The 14,010-nt window shown below is 35.1% G+C and overlaps 1 protein-coding gene across 3 annotated transcripts in view; it reads left to right on the plus strand.

Annotated features, from left to right (window-relative positions):
• The window catches only part of LOC127841915 (uncharacterized), a 140,360-nt gene that overhangs the window by 104,983 nt on the left and 21,367 nt on the right, over nt 1–14,010 (plus strand). For all 3 annotated transcript variants that reach the window (XM_052371044.1, XM_052371046.1, XM_052371043.1), the window contains exons 9-10: nt 6,645–6,792; nt 7,426–7,626. In XM_052371044.1, coding sequence (XP_052227004.1) covers nt 6,645–6,792; nt 7,426–7,626 — 349 coding nt within the window. The remainder of the gene's footprint in view (nt 1–6,644; nt 6,793–7,425; nt 7,627–14,010) is intronic.

Below are 14,010 nucleotides of genomic sequence, written 5' to 3' on the forward strand. Positions count from 1 at the left end.
CTATATATTTTAATTAAGATACCAACTATTTCTGAAATAAAAAGTACGTCTTTCACTCATGTACTATATTTCGGATATGTTAAAATTCGGACATGAAGATAGTGATATTTATGTGTTGATTTTTTGTATATAGTTTGTAAAAATATGTTTTGTGTTATTTCAGACAACAAGAAGGGATGGTGGTGATGATCCTGGGCCTTTCTCTCAAGAAATAGATGTGAAAAATATTCATTTAATTGAACCTGGAAATCAACCACCACAGCTAACAGAAAACCTTTTAACAATATGTGTTGTTGTAGAATTTGTGAAATGTGATAATAAACAGAAGTTGATGTATATCATGTCCAAATTGAGATGCTTTATTTTCTGATGTTTGATTTATTTTTCCTTTCAGATGATGTATATTTGTGTGATTGTAGGTTTTAATAAATAATTCTGAAACATTTATGCAGTATACTGTTACCTTATTATTTATGTTATTATATTATGTTGGTTGTCTGGTTTATCAATTGGAAAAAATGTTATTTATATAAAAATAAAGCTTATTAAGACTTATGAAGGTACTTATTGTTATTTATGTATTAACATACTTCTCAAAGTAATAAAAATATAGTCCATGTCATTATTCATTAATGTAGTAGATGTTCCTTAAATGATTGTCCTTATTAATAAAGTTGGAATAACGGGCGGTTTTCACACCGCAATAAAGTGGCGACAATTTTTTTGGGCCAGTGAAACCCCTGATAAGTGTTTTATTATGCTGTTTGTATTTGTCTGCGATATTGATTTTTACTGGACGATAAACTATTAAATGTTTCTTTTAAACCTCAATAGCTTATTTGTTGGTTGTTGAGATAAAATATTTTTAATGAAAAATATGGATTCCTTGTGAAAAAAAACACACATAGATGGCAAGTTTCAACCAAATCAGACAATTAAAACAAAAATATAAATTCAAATGATAGCAAAATGAAAAAAAGTTATTTTGTTCCACGCACAAAGTCCGCGAAACACACAGGTACTATGACCAAAATGCTCAGCAAAAAAATCACCAACAAGTTTATTTATATGGACAAGTGAAAAAATTGCATAACTTTTGAACCAGTTAAGATATTTTTAAAATTCAAACTAATTTAAAAATTGCACGTCAAGACTTACAGTCTGATTATGATCATTTTGTACATCAACATGTTTGAAAATAATCACTGTGGTTGCTTAGAAGAAAGAACTTCATACCATCACATTTTTAAAATGAGAGCATATTTGGTCATCCATCTTTTTTTTTCTTTTTTTTTCTGTCCTCCTACCCAATCCTTTTAACAAAATATATCAGAAAATCATTTTATGAAAAAATTCTGGTCTTATTGTTAAATTAATGCTTATTATAATTGAAAAATAAATAATACATATAATGAAATCAGGGATTAGCTAAACCCTTGATCAATGTTAATTTCTATGATATTTAATTAGAGTACCCCCTACCTGTCAATAAGTGACAATTTGAATAAATTAGAAGCATATGTCATAATGCCTGTCATTCATGATGTCTTAGAATGTGGATCTGATAAGCGAGGTGTGTTTTAATTTATGTTTTAGGCTTTGAAATGTGGTCCTTATTCAGAATAGTGAGTTGGTATAATAATGCGTGTTTGCGACCATTGTTATATGTGTATACATGATCAGGTCTTTAAAAGTGTGTGCATTTTTAGCTCACCTGAGCACAAAGTGAGATTTTGTGATCGCCTTTTGTCCGTCGTGGGGCATGGGGCATCAACATTTGCCTTGTTAACACTCTAGAGGCAACTTTTATTGTCGGATCGTCATGAAATTTGGTCAGGAGATTTGTCTCAATGATTGTTTGAAAATGGTCACAGTTACTTGAAAAACATGTCCCCAATGGCAGTGCATTTTTCCTAATATGGCTAAATATGGCTATAGTAAAACCTTGTTAACACTCTAGAGGCCACATTTATTGTCCGATCATCATGAAACTTGGTCAGAAGATTTGTCCCAATGATATCTTGTACAAGTTAAATAATGGTTCCAGTCGGGTGAAAAACATGGCCACCAGGGGGCGGGGCATTTTTCCTTATATGGCTATACAGTGGATTCCCTCTAAACAAGACACCACCGGGACCGAGAGGATATTCTGGTTTAGAGAGGATTCCGGTTTAGAGGGGAAATCGACTATTTTACTTTCAGAAGGTCAATTACATAGCATAATGCGGAAAAACACATACTAAGCAAAACTTAGTACCATTTCCTGTATGATCTGACCAGAGATCTAAAATGACATAGACCTTACAATACAGAACCAGTTCCGTACAAGTTTGTTGATCTTTTCAAATTTAATCTCATTGTTACAACCGACTTTTGTTGATTGAACATTTTTTTATGCCCCCGGATCGAATGATCAGGGATGTATTGTTTTTGACCTTCTGTCTCCAAACTTAAACCTTGGTTTAAGTTTTGCAATAATGAATAAATTTTGCAATATTGAAGATATCAACTTGATATTTGGCATGCATGTGTATCTCGTGGAGCTGCACATTTTGAGTGGTGAAAGGTAAAGGTCATCCTTCAAGGTCAAAGGTCAAATATATGGCTTCAAAGCGGCGTCCAAACTTTAACCTTGGTCATAACTTTTGCAATATTGAAGATCGCAACTTGATATTTGGCATGTACAGTACAGCTCTTAGTCGGTATTCATTTTCCGTGGTGTCACCGCGAATGCGTTTTTGTCAGGAATGGCCGCGGACGTCAGAGTTTTACGGGTCCCCGATGATCGTCGTGTCAGGCCATTGCGGACATAATTTACTTCGGCAAAAAACTCAGCAGGCATTCGTCCTAGATTTTAAATATACAAACATGTATTTATCTTTCGAATATATAGATATCATAGCGCTTGTTATTATTAATATTATAATAATAGTATTAATAATAATATTATTATTATTATCATTACCATTATTATTATTATTATTTTATTATACATGTAACACACATTCAATTAAAAAAACTGATATTGGTAACATGTGCGAAATTTCCTATTAGTAACTCATTAAGACGAATTATATAATATCTTTACTAACATTTTTAATACCACTACAAAAATGCGCCCCAATTCCATCTTATTTTAGCTTAATTTACACCTATATGAACACTTTAATAAAGCATACTTTTACGTTTCATGATCTTGATATTGTTTACCGCCTGTGGTGAAGGGTCTCTGTTGTTACAACTATCATGTAAGTAACCATTTGGAGAATGTCTTATCTTAGTAACACACATTGCCACGGGCTAATTTAACACCTGATTAGCCGGGATAAAATTTTGAAATGACATAGCGATCATTCTGATTCCCACCATATTGGCTAATATTAAATGGATTAAATTATTATCAGTGTTCAGATTTGTAAACTGTAAACTGTGTTATTTTATTTCAAGGGTAATCATAGAAAAAATATATGTTCACTCGTGTCTTTGCAACTCGTAAAAATACTAATTTCTTTGATCGCCCGTGAAACACAACATAATTGCGGAAAGTACAAACCGATGACACTCACACAAACTGAAATAAATGTCAATAATTCTACTTTTGTAATGACCATACAGGTGTTTTAAATTGATTGATTGGTTAAAAGATTATGTGCTAATGTGTTAGGGACTTGAGATGGCGTAAAACGTTACGCACACAAAGATTATTCTACATGAGTTATCTTATTTTATTTGAGGGCATTTAATTGTGTATTCAAATATGTTTCCTCATGTTTATTATTTTTCACAGAAATATGAACATTTAATTACGATAATCTTCAGGAATCTACGTCACCAGGCTATAAATACTTTAAATTTGTCTTCTCCGTTATTTGGAAACAGAACAAAACAATTGTATATCATGGAGAAATTTATAATTAATGGAATTTATTTATTCACCACGAACAATCCAAAGGTATTCATGTATGTTATATCTTTTCATAACCTTTTCTCTAATGAAATTTTCTTATAACCAACCTCCACCGTGATCCGCCATGCATCCACCGTGGTCCGCGATAAGTCCATGGCGTTCCGCAGTGACTTCTAACTGTGATTGTATCTGCGGCGTTTTTTTTAGGACGAGAGAAACCGCCGAGAAAGCACCGCACACAAGAAACAATGTCGCCGCCATTGTCCGCCCTTGAGCCGGTTTGTGGGCGGTGGCAGCGCGGATTTTGAAAAATCCGCACGAGCTGTACTGTATTTGTATCTCTCGCAATAGGGGGCATTGTGTTTCTGACAAACACATCTCTTGTTTCCCAATGATACATGTACACAGACTTTTTTAGCACGATATACCCAATCGTCGACTATCCTACCCCATATATCTCTGACAGCATCTTGAATGTAGGTTAAGGCAACATCTCTGACTCTTGTTGATTTTGTCTTCTAGAGACAATATCATGTGCCTTGCTTAGAAGGAGGCTCAGACATTTTTTGTCTTAGTTATCTTAATTGCCAAATTGAAAATCTAAATGAATATCTAAATGCAACTGCTTCAAGAACTCTGGGAATCACCATTTAATATTACACTAAATTAGCAATTGTAATAAACAATTCAAAATTAATTAGCATTAAGCTTATTAAAATTTAGCACGGCTTCCTACATCAAAAACAAAACACACTAAAGAACCCTATGTTTGTTATCAGTAATTATAATCATCATTAGTATTATCACTTCTATTGATCGATATGTACATCACAGGCCAAGTCTCTTTAAATTGTTTTGTGATTTTTACAGTTTGCAAAATTTTCAACCACCTTTATTCATTTCACGCGTCTTTAATCCGCTATTCACAAGTTTTTTACTCTAGGTCTGAGGTGCAATAAGCCGTTCCTGACCGGTTTAGAGAGGTACAATTACGAATGGAATGACCCAATTTTTATCCAAAAAATAACCGGTATTCGGAATTAAGGGGATTCCTGTCTTCAGGAGATATTTTACGCAAGGTTTTATAGCGAAAAAATAGGACCAGACAATTTGTCAGGTATAGAGGATCCGGTTTAGAGGGTTTCCACTGTATATGGCCTTGTTAACACTCTGTAGAGACCACATTTATTGTCCAATCTTCATGAAACTTGGTTAAAAGATTTGTCCCAATGATATTGTGGACGAGTTTGAAAATGGTTCCGGTTGGTTAAAAAACATGGCTGCCATCAGGCGAGGCATTTTTCCTTATATGGCTTTAGTAAAACCTTGTTTACACCTAAGAGGCCAAATTTATGGTCCAACCTTCATGAAACTTGGTCAAAAAATCTGTCCCTAAGACATCTTGGATAAGTTCGAAAATGGTTCTGGTCTGTTGAAAAACATGGCCACCAGGGGGCGAGGCATTTTTTCTTATATGGCTATTTATATGTCTATAGTAAAACCTTGTTAACACTCTAGAGGCCACATTAATTGTCTTATCTTCATGAAACTTTGTCTCAAGATTTGTCCCAATGATAGCTTGGAAGAGTTCAAAAATGGTTTTGGTTGGTTGAAAAACATTGCCGCCAGGGGGCGGGGCATATTTCCTTATATTGCTATAGTAATAACTTGTTAACACTCTTTAAGTCACATTATTGTCCAATCTTCATGAAACTCGATCAGAACATTTATTCTAATGATATCTTGATCGAGTCCAAAAATGGTTTCTGTTGCTTGAAAAACATGGCCTCAATGTGGCGGGGCATTTTTCCTTATATGGCTGTATATTACTATATTAAAAGCTTGTGAACACTCTAGAGGCCACAATTGTCTGATCTTAATGAAAATTGGTCAGATGATTTGTCCCAATGATATCTTGTACAAGTTCGTAAATTGTTCCTGTTGGTTGAAAAACATGGCTGCAGGGGACGGGCATTTTCCTTTCATGGCTACAGTAAAAACTTGTTAACACTTGTTGTTACATTTAATGTCCCATCTTTATAACATTTGGTAAGAACATTTGTTTTAATTATATCTTGGATCATTTCAAAAATAGTTCTGGTCTGTTTTAAAAAAGCCACAAGGGGTTGGGGAATTTATCCAAATATGGCTATAGTAAAAAATTGTTTGCACTCTAAAAGTTACATTTACAGTTCACTTTTCATGAAACTTGGTCAGAACATTTGTTCTAATGATATCTTGGGGCTGCACTGAGCAGGTCAGTTCCTTTGTATCTCAGGTGAGTGACTTTGGGCCTTTTAGGCCCTCTTGTTCTGTTATTAAGCAAAATTTAAAGCTTATTCTACCATGTTTAATTATGCTCAGACTATTGATGAATTAAAGAAGACAACAATCTTGATACCACGCACCTGCGTATATGTGAAACAAAATAAATATAAGAATTGTTTACATTATCTACCATCATCCGGTATTTATAAGCAATTTGCCAGGCTGGATATATACCACAGTTAAGATCTTATATACCACTGCATTTGCGATTTAGAAATACATGAAGTGCATTATCCAAATGAAAGTACAAAATTGTTATTGTAAATTGAACCAGTTTACCACTGATTTGTGTGCAACAAATGCTTGCTCAATTTTAAATAGTTTCATAAAAAGGATAATACAAATTATTTTGAGCTAAGTTGCACTATTAATTATTGTCCTTGTATCCATGCTTTTTCTTTATTGGCAGCTGTGTCCTGGAATGAGGCGGCCCTCGGCGGTGGTTGTTAATGACAACGATGAAATCTTTGTTAAAGATGATGTGTGTATACGCATCTTCTCTGCTAATGGAGTATTTCAAAGGAACATCGCTGAAGACTTGTTGAAGAAACCTTTTGGTATTCGAATATTTTCTTGGATGTCATACAATTACTTAATTGGTTGTAAAGTTAGTGACAGGTAAATATTTGCACATTTCATGAATAAGAAAAATTTGCCTACATTACTTTCAGAAAAAAATATTCAGAAATACCAGATTAGGGGGCCGTTTCATAAACGATCATACAACAATTTTAACTTACAAGAGAATTTTGTAATCTTAATTAGTAGACAAACTAGCTCGCCATGCTCGTCAAATATATACAGCGCTTGGGATGCCAATGTAATTAATTAAGTACTGAAAATTTATAATCATATGATATGGACTTTTGCAATTATGTATCTTCGAAAAATGTATCGTATGGTAAATGTGTACTACGATGTTTATTGAAACGGTCCCCAGGCCTTTTTCTTATGTTATCACTGGTTAGAATATCTGAGCCTTAAAAAAGCAAAGATAAGTGTTTACTTTCAAATATATATTTGGCAAACAAATACCTTACAAGATAAAAAAAATAAGTTTAAATGTATTTATATATATAGTAACTAGGTATTTTTCATCAACTGGTCATAAGAGGGCCTTCCTTTTACAATTCACTAGAAATGATGAGAAGCAACTTCATATCTGACTATTCTAACAATATCTATTCCAGGCTTAGCCCTAGCTGATAATGGTCGTCTGATAGTCCTTGAGACATCTCCAAAGAATCCAAGCCTGGTTCACATCTCACAGGACGGCAAGTGTGTGTGGCGCTTCACCTTCCAGCCCCTGGCGCATCAGAGCAGGGCACATGTCAACTCCAAGTGCAGGTTCATGGCACTCGCAGAAAACAGCATCATCATCAGTGACCTGGGTAACAGTTGACGTTTTTTATGCCCCCTTTCGATGAGTTCTACATGTCACACCCATTTTTGGGTCACTAGGTCAAAGGTCAAGGTCACTGTGACCTCTAAACAAAAATTCTGACAAGCTTTCGTTTATTAGCTCATCTATTTTTTGAAAAAAAATTATGAGCTATTGTCATCACCTTGGCGTCGGCGTCAGCGTCCGGTTAAGTTTTGCGTTTAGGTACACTTTTCTCATAAAGTATCAATGCTATTGCATTCAAACTTGGTACACTTACTTACTATCATGAGGGGACTGGGCAGGCAAAGTTAGAAAATTCTGGCTTGCATTTTGACAGAATTATGAGCCCTTTTTATACTTAGAAAATTGATAATTTTCGTTAAGTTTTGTGTTTAGGTCCATTTTATTCCTTAAGTATAAAAGCTATTGCTTTCATACTTGCAACACTTACTAACTATCATAAGGGGACTGTGCAGGCAAAGTAATGTAACTCTGACTGGCATTTTGACAGAATTATGTGCCCTTTTTATACTTAGAAAATTGAAAATTTGGTTAAGTTTTGTGTTTAGGTCCACTGTTTTTACTAAAGTATCAAGCCATTGCTTTCATACTTGCAACACTTACTATCGTAAGGGGACTGTGCAGGCAAAGTTATGTAACTCTGACTGGCATTTTGACAGAATTATGTGCCCTTTTCATACTTAGAAAATTGAAAATTTGGTTAAGTTTTGTGTTTAGGTCCACTTTTTTCATAAAGTATCAAAGCCATTGCTTTCATACTTGCAACACTTACTAACTATCGTAAGGGGACTTTGCAGGCAAAGTTATGTAAATCTGACTGGCATTTTGACAGAATTATGTGCCCTTTTTATACTTAGAAAATTGATAATTTTCGTTAAGTTTTGTGTTTAGGTCCACTTTTTTCCTAAAGTATCAAAGCCATTGCTTTCATGCTTGCAACACTTACTAACTATCGTAAGGGGACTGTGCAGGCAAAGTTATGTAACTCTGACTGGCATTTTGACGGAATTATGGGCCCTTTATACTTGAAAATTTGGTTAAGTTTTGTGTTTTGGTCCACTTTACCCCTAAAGTATCATAGATATTGCTTTCATACTTGGAACACTCGCAAACTATCATAAGGGGACAGTAAAGGACAAGTTGCATAACTCTGGTTATCATTTTTACGGAATTATGGCCCTTTTTTGACTTAGTGACTTTGAATATATGGTTACATTTTGTGTTTAGATCAGATCCACTTTACTTCTAAAGTATCAAGGCTATTGCTTTTAAACTTTAAATACTTTCATGCTATCATGAGGGTACCTGGCAAGTTGAATTTTACCTTGACCTTTGAATGACCTTGACTCTCAAGGTCAAATTATTAAATTTTGCTAAAATTGCCATAAATTCTTTATTTATGATTAGATTCGATACCACAATTGACTCCGTCCAAACCATCCCCAAAGCCCCCCCCCCCCCCCATTATTTTTTTAAAATTGAAGATCATCTAATAAATGACCACCCCACCCTCACACTAAACCCCCCACCTCCACCCCAAAAAAATAATTGTTATGCCCCCCCGGTAGGGTGGCATATAGCAGTTGAACTGTCCGTCAGTGTCAGTCAGTCTGTCTGTCCGTCCGAAAAAAACTTTAACATTGGCCATAATTTTTTCACTTTTTAAGATAGCCACTTGATATTTGGCATGCATGTGTATCTCATGGAGCTGCACATTTTGAGTGGTGAAAGGTCAAGGTCAAGGCCATCCTTCAAGGTCAAATGTCAAATTTATGGTGTCTGTCCGTCCGAAAACTTTAACATTGGCCATAAATTTTTCAATATTGAAGATAGCAACTTGATATTTGGCATGCACGTGATTCTCATGGAGCTGAACATTTTGAGTGGTGAAAGGTGAAGGTGAAGGTCATCCTTCAAGGTCAAATGTCAAATATATGGCGTCTGTCCGTCTGAAAACTTAAACATTGGCCATAACTTTTTATGTCCCCCACTATATATTGTTTTTGCCCTGTCTGTTGGTTGGTTGGTCTGTCTGTCTGTCTGTTTGCGCCAACTTTAACATTTTGCAATAACTTTTGCTATATTGAATATAGCAACTTGATATTTGGCATGCATGTCTATCTCATGGAGCTGCACATTTTGAGTGGCAAAAGGTCAAGGTCATCCTTCAAGGTCAGAGGTCAAATATATGTGGCCAAAATTGCTCATTTTATGATAACTTTTGCAATATTGAAGATAGCAACTTGATATTTGGCATGCATGTGTATCTCATGGAGCTGCACATTTTGAGTGGTGAAATGTCAAGGTCAAGGTCATCCTTCAAGGTCAGTGGTGAAATAAATGTGGCCCAAATCGCTTATTTTATGAATACTTTTGCAATATTGAAGATAGCAACTTGATATTTGGCATGCATGTGTAACTTATGGAGTTGCACATTTTGAGTGGTGAAAGGTCAAGGTCAGAGGTCAAATATATGTGGCCCAAATCGCTTATTTTATGAATACTTTTGCAATATTGAAGATAGCAACTTGATATTTGGCATGCATGTGTATCTCATGGAGCTGCACATTTTGAGTGGTGAAAGGTCAAGGTCAAGGTCATCCTTCTAGGTCAAATATATGGGTCAAAATTGCTCATGTAATTTAATATTGAAGATAGCAACTTGATATTTGGCATGCATGTGTATCTCATGAAGCTGCACATTTTGAGTGGTGGAAGTTCAAGGGCAAGGTCATCCTTCAAGGTCATCCTTCCAAGGTCAAAAAAATAAAATAAAATTTAAAGCGGCGTTCTCATGAAGCTGCACATTTTGAGTGGTGGAAGTTCAAGGTCATCCTTCAAGGTCAAGGTCATCCTTCAAGGTCAAAGGTCAAAAAACAAATAAAAAATTTCAAAGCGGCATTATCATGAAGCTGCACATTTTGAGTGGTGGAAGTTCAAGGTCAAGGTCATCCTTCAAGGTCAAAGGTCAAAAAACAAATAAAAAATTTCAAAGCGGCATTATCATGAAGCTGCACATTTTGAGTGGTGGAAGTTCAAGGTCAAGGTAATTTTTCAAGGTCAAGGTCATCCTTCAAGGTCAAAGGTCAAAAAAAATAATTCAAAGCGGCGTTATCATGAAGCTACACATTTTGAGTAGTGTAGGTTCAAGGTCAAAGTTATCCTTCAAGGTCAAGGTCATCCTTCAAGGTCAAAGGTAAAAAAAAAAAAATCAAAGCGGCGTTATCATGAAGCTGCACATTTTGAGTGGTGGAAGTTCAAGGTCAAGGTCATCCTTCAAGGTAAAAAAAAAACAACAAACATTTCAAAGCGTCGTTCTCATGAAGCTGCACATTTTGAGTGGTGGTAGTTCAAGGTCAAGGTCATCCTTTAAGGTCAAAGTGTCAAAAAATTGTATAAAAATTCAAAGCGGCGTTTTCATGAAGCTGCACATTTTGAGTGGTGGAAGTTCAAGGTCAAGGTCATCCTTCAAGGTAAAAAAAATAATAAAATAAATTCAAAGCAGCGTTCTCATGAAGCTGCACATTTTGAGTGGTGGAAGTTCAAGGTCAAGGTCATCCTTCAAGGTCAAAGGTCAAAAAATTGTATAAAAATTCAAAGCGGCGTTTTCATGAAGCTGCACATTTTGAGTGGTGGAAGTTCAAGGTAAAGGTCATTCTTCAAGGTCAAGGTCATCCTTCAAGGTCAAAGGTCAAAAAAATAATAATTTCAAAGCGGCGTTATCATGAAGCTGCACATTTTGAGTGGTGGAAGTTCAAGGTCAAGGTCATCCTTCAAGGTCAAGGTCATCCTTCAAGGTCAAAGGTCAAAAAAATAATATTTCATAGCGGCCTTCTCATAAAGCTGCACATTTTTAGTGGTGGAAGTTCAAGGTCAAAGTCATCCTTCAAGGTCAAAGGTAAAAAAAAAAAAAAAAAATTTCAGGGCCCTCAATCTATCAAATCTGCTGCCGAATTTCGGCGGCAGTCCCCCACCTGAAAAGTATACTTTTGTCCCCTTTTGGGGGGGAAAATTCCCCCTAAAAAAAAATTTTTATTTTTTTTTTTTAAAAGAAAGATGTGTCTCATCTCATGATTATTATATCTCAATTCTATTTCAATTTAATCTTTTCAAACATACTAAATTATGAAAAATGCAATGAATTTAGTGCAAACATGTACAAATGTAATAATGAGAGAGTAAGTAAAAAAATCCCCCAAAAAGGAAAAAACCGCGAAAATTCCCCCTCCTAAGGGCTGCGGACCCCTTCCCCCAAAGAAGTGTGAGGGCGCTGATTTTCAAAGCGGCGCAATAGGGGGCATTAAGCCCCTTAAGTTATGAGTATATGTACCTCGACGTCAAAAAAATTGCAACACAAGGTTTTTTTAGTTTTTTGTAATCAGTATATATGTATAGGTGTCGTTGAAAAACCCTAAAAAAATATCTCATCGGAAACTTGATTTATGGCAGATAGTTTACGAGCACCTGCTCTTTGATAAATTTCTTAATAAAATCTCTGTATTTTCAATATGTGTCGCTCTCTTGACTTTGTTTGCTGTAAACTTGTAGTTATTTTGGTGTCAATCTGTGTTTAATAAATGTATGAATAAATTTTAAAATTTGTTTTATTCTTTTTTGTCATTTATTATTACCTATTTACACTCTGATCTGCATTATAGCATTACCCCACCCACGCATAAATCGATATAAAAAATATGCATAGAGCTACCGTTACAAACTATTTAATTTTTTTACATATGAAGTAATTACAAAAATAATATACAACAATAAATTACACTAATAATCTTATTCATGAAGTAAAGACGTTTTCAAAGTCGGTGAAGTCTTCGTTACTTCATATACATATGAGCTTATATTATAAATTCTTACACAAAAATGATTAAATACAGATACGGATTTCATTAAGTTATCATAAATTCAAATAAACAAGTAGTGTAAACGCTAATAGAATCTTAAACACGAGTTGTGAGGAAAATGTTTAAATGTAATTTACGTTACGATTTTTGTACGTTACCAAATTTACAAATTTCAAAATCAAACACTGTAAACAAAACAATGTTGCATACATTGTACTGCTTGATACCACAGTCTTAACGCAAACGACATGTGTAGTTTAGTTTGTTGTTTCAGTGTCATCACTTTCATCGTCAAGGAGAGGACTATTTGAGCATCCTGTGCCACGACAACCACCACACGCTGGTGAACAAACCAGTCCGTGTTTTCTACAAGAGCACCGTTTAGTATCACAGTTTTTACAGTTGCACTTTATAATATTCAAAAATCTTTCTGGTGCAGCTGACAGATCTGTTTTGAGAGGTACAAGTCTGTGTCCACTTTGAGTCCATCCCCATTGGAGAGGATCAATGTTATTACCAATCCATGCTTGGATTTGATGGTATACTCTATAAAAGTGGTACTTAGCAGCAGCAGACGTTGGGGGTAAAGTTCTAACTTGAACAATGTTTTTACTTTTTGCCGATTTTGTAATGAATTTTTGATATCTAAGATTATCCAACGTGTCTGTATTTTTGCCTTTATAGATGCTTATCAAAGCTTTCTCACCAGCCTTTGCAACTTCCTCGTGTGTCGCGTCTTCCTTCATGAATACAGCACTTTGATCTTGAAAACGATTGTATGATGCAAGGTTTTTCAGAACTGTGCCTTTGCCTATACCAAATACCCTTGAAGTTGTGTCACAGCCAGTTAATGCATGTAAAAACAATAATTGATCACATGTTTCATTTGTCAAAACTGATCTAGTTTCGTTAATATCCCATATTTTCTTCTGATTTAAATTCTTGTCAGATGTAAAATATATTTTGTTGTCTGAGCTCGGCTGGTGAATCAAAAGAACTAACAAGTCTGTGTCTTCTCCTATAACAACAGTTGTGGCATCAAGGGATACTTCAGAAGCGGTTTTAGCGATGAGAACAACAGCATCACTTATTGCTTTTTTGACTGTTATATCACGTGCTTCCAAATGATTTGATAGTAAATCTATGAACCGTTGTTTATTTTTTGTGTTGATCAAAAATGAGTCTTTCTTAGTTGTAAATGGTGTTTCGCCATTGAATTTATTCTCAACACCTTCAATTCCTTTCGACCTACGTAAGTGTGTTTCATCTTTTGTCGAAGGACCTTTTGAGTAGCCATCAAACACAACATGGGCTTTTCCGTAATGATTGTCAACAAAATCTGCATAAGTTTCACATATATCGTCAAAAGACGCCCTATATTTCCACGGAATCCTTTGAATCAATGATCCTCCATCTAGGACGTACTTGATATTTGTACCTAGGTCCCCTTGAGCACCGCAGCTTCCTAATTCCCATATTGCATGGGCTAGATTTGGCTTCTCGGCCTCCAGAAG

This window comes from Dreissena polymorpha, chromosome 8 (genome assembly GCF_020536995.1).
Source record: "Dreissena polymorpha isolate Duluth1 chromosome 8, UMN_Dpol_1.0, whole genome shotgun sequence".
In the NCBI taxonomy this organism is placed as follows: domain Eukaryota; kingdom Metazoa; phylum Mollusca; class Bivalvia; order Myida; family Dreissenidae; genus Dreissena; species Dreissena polymorpha.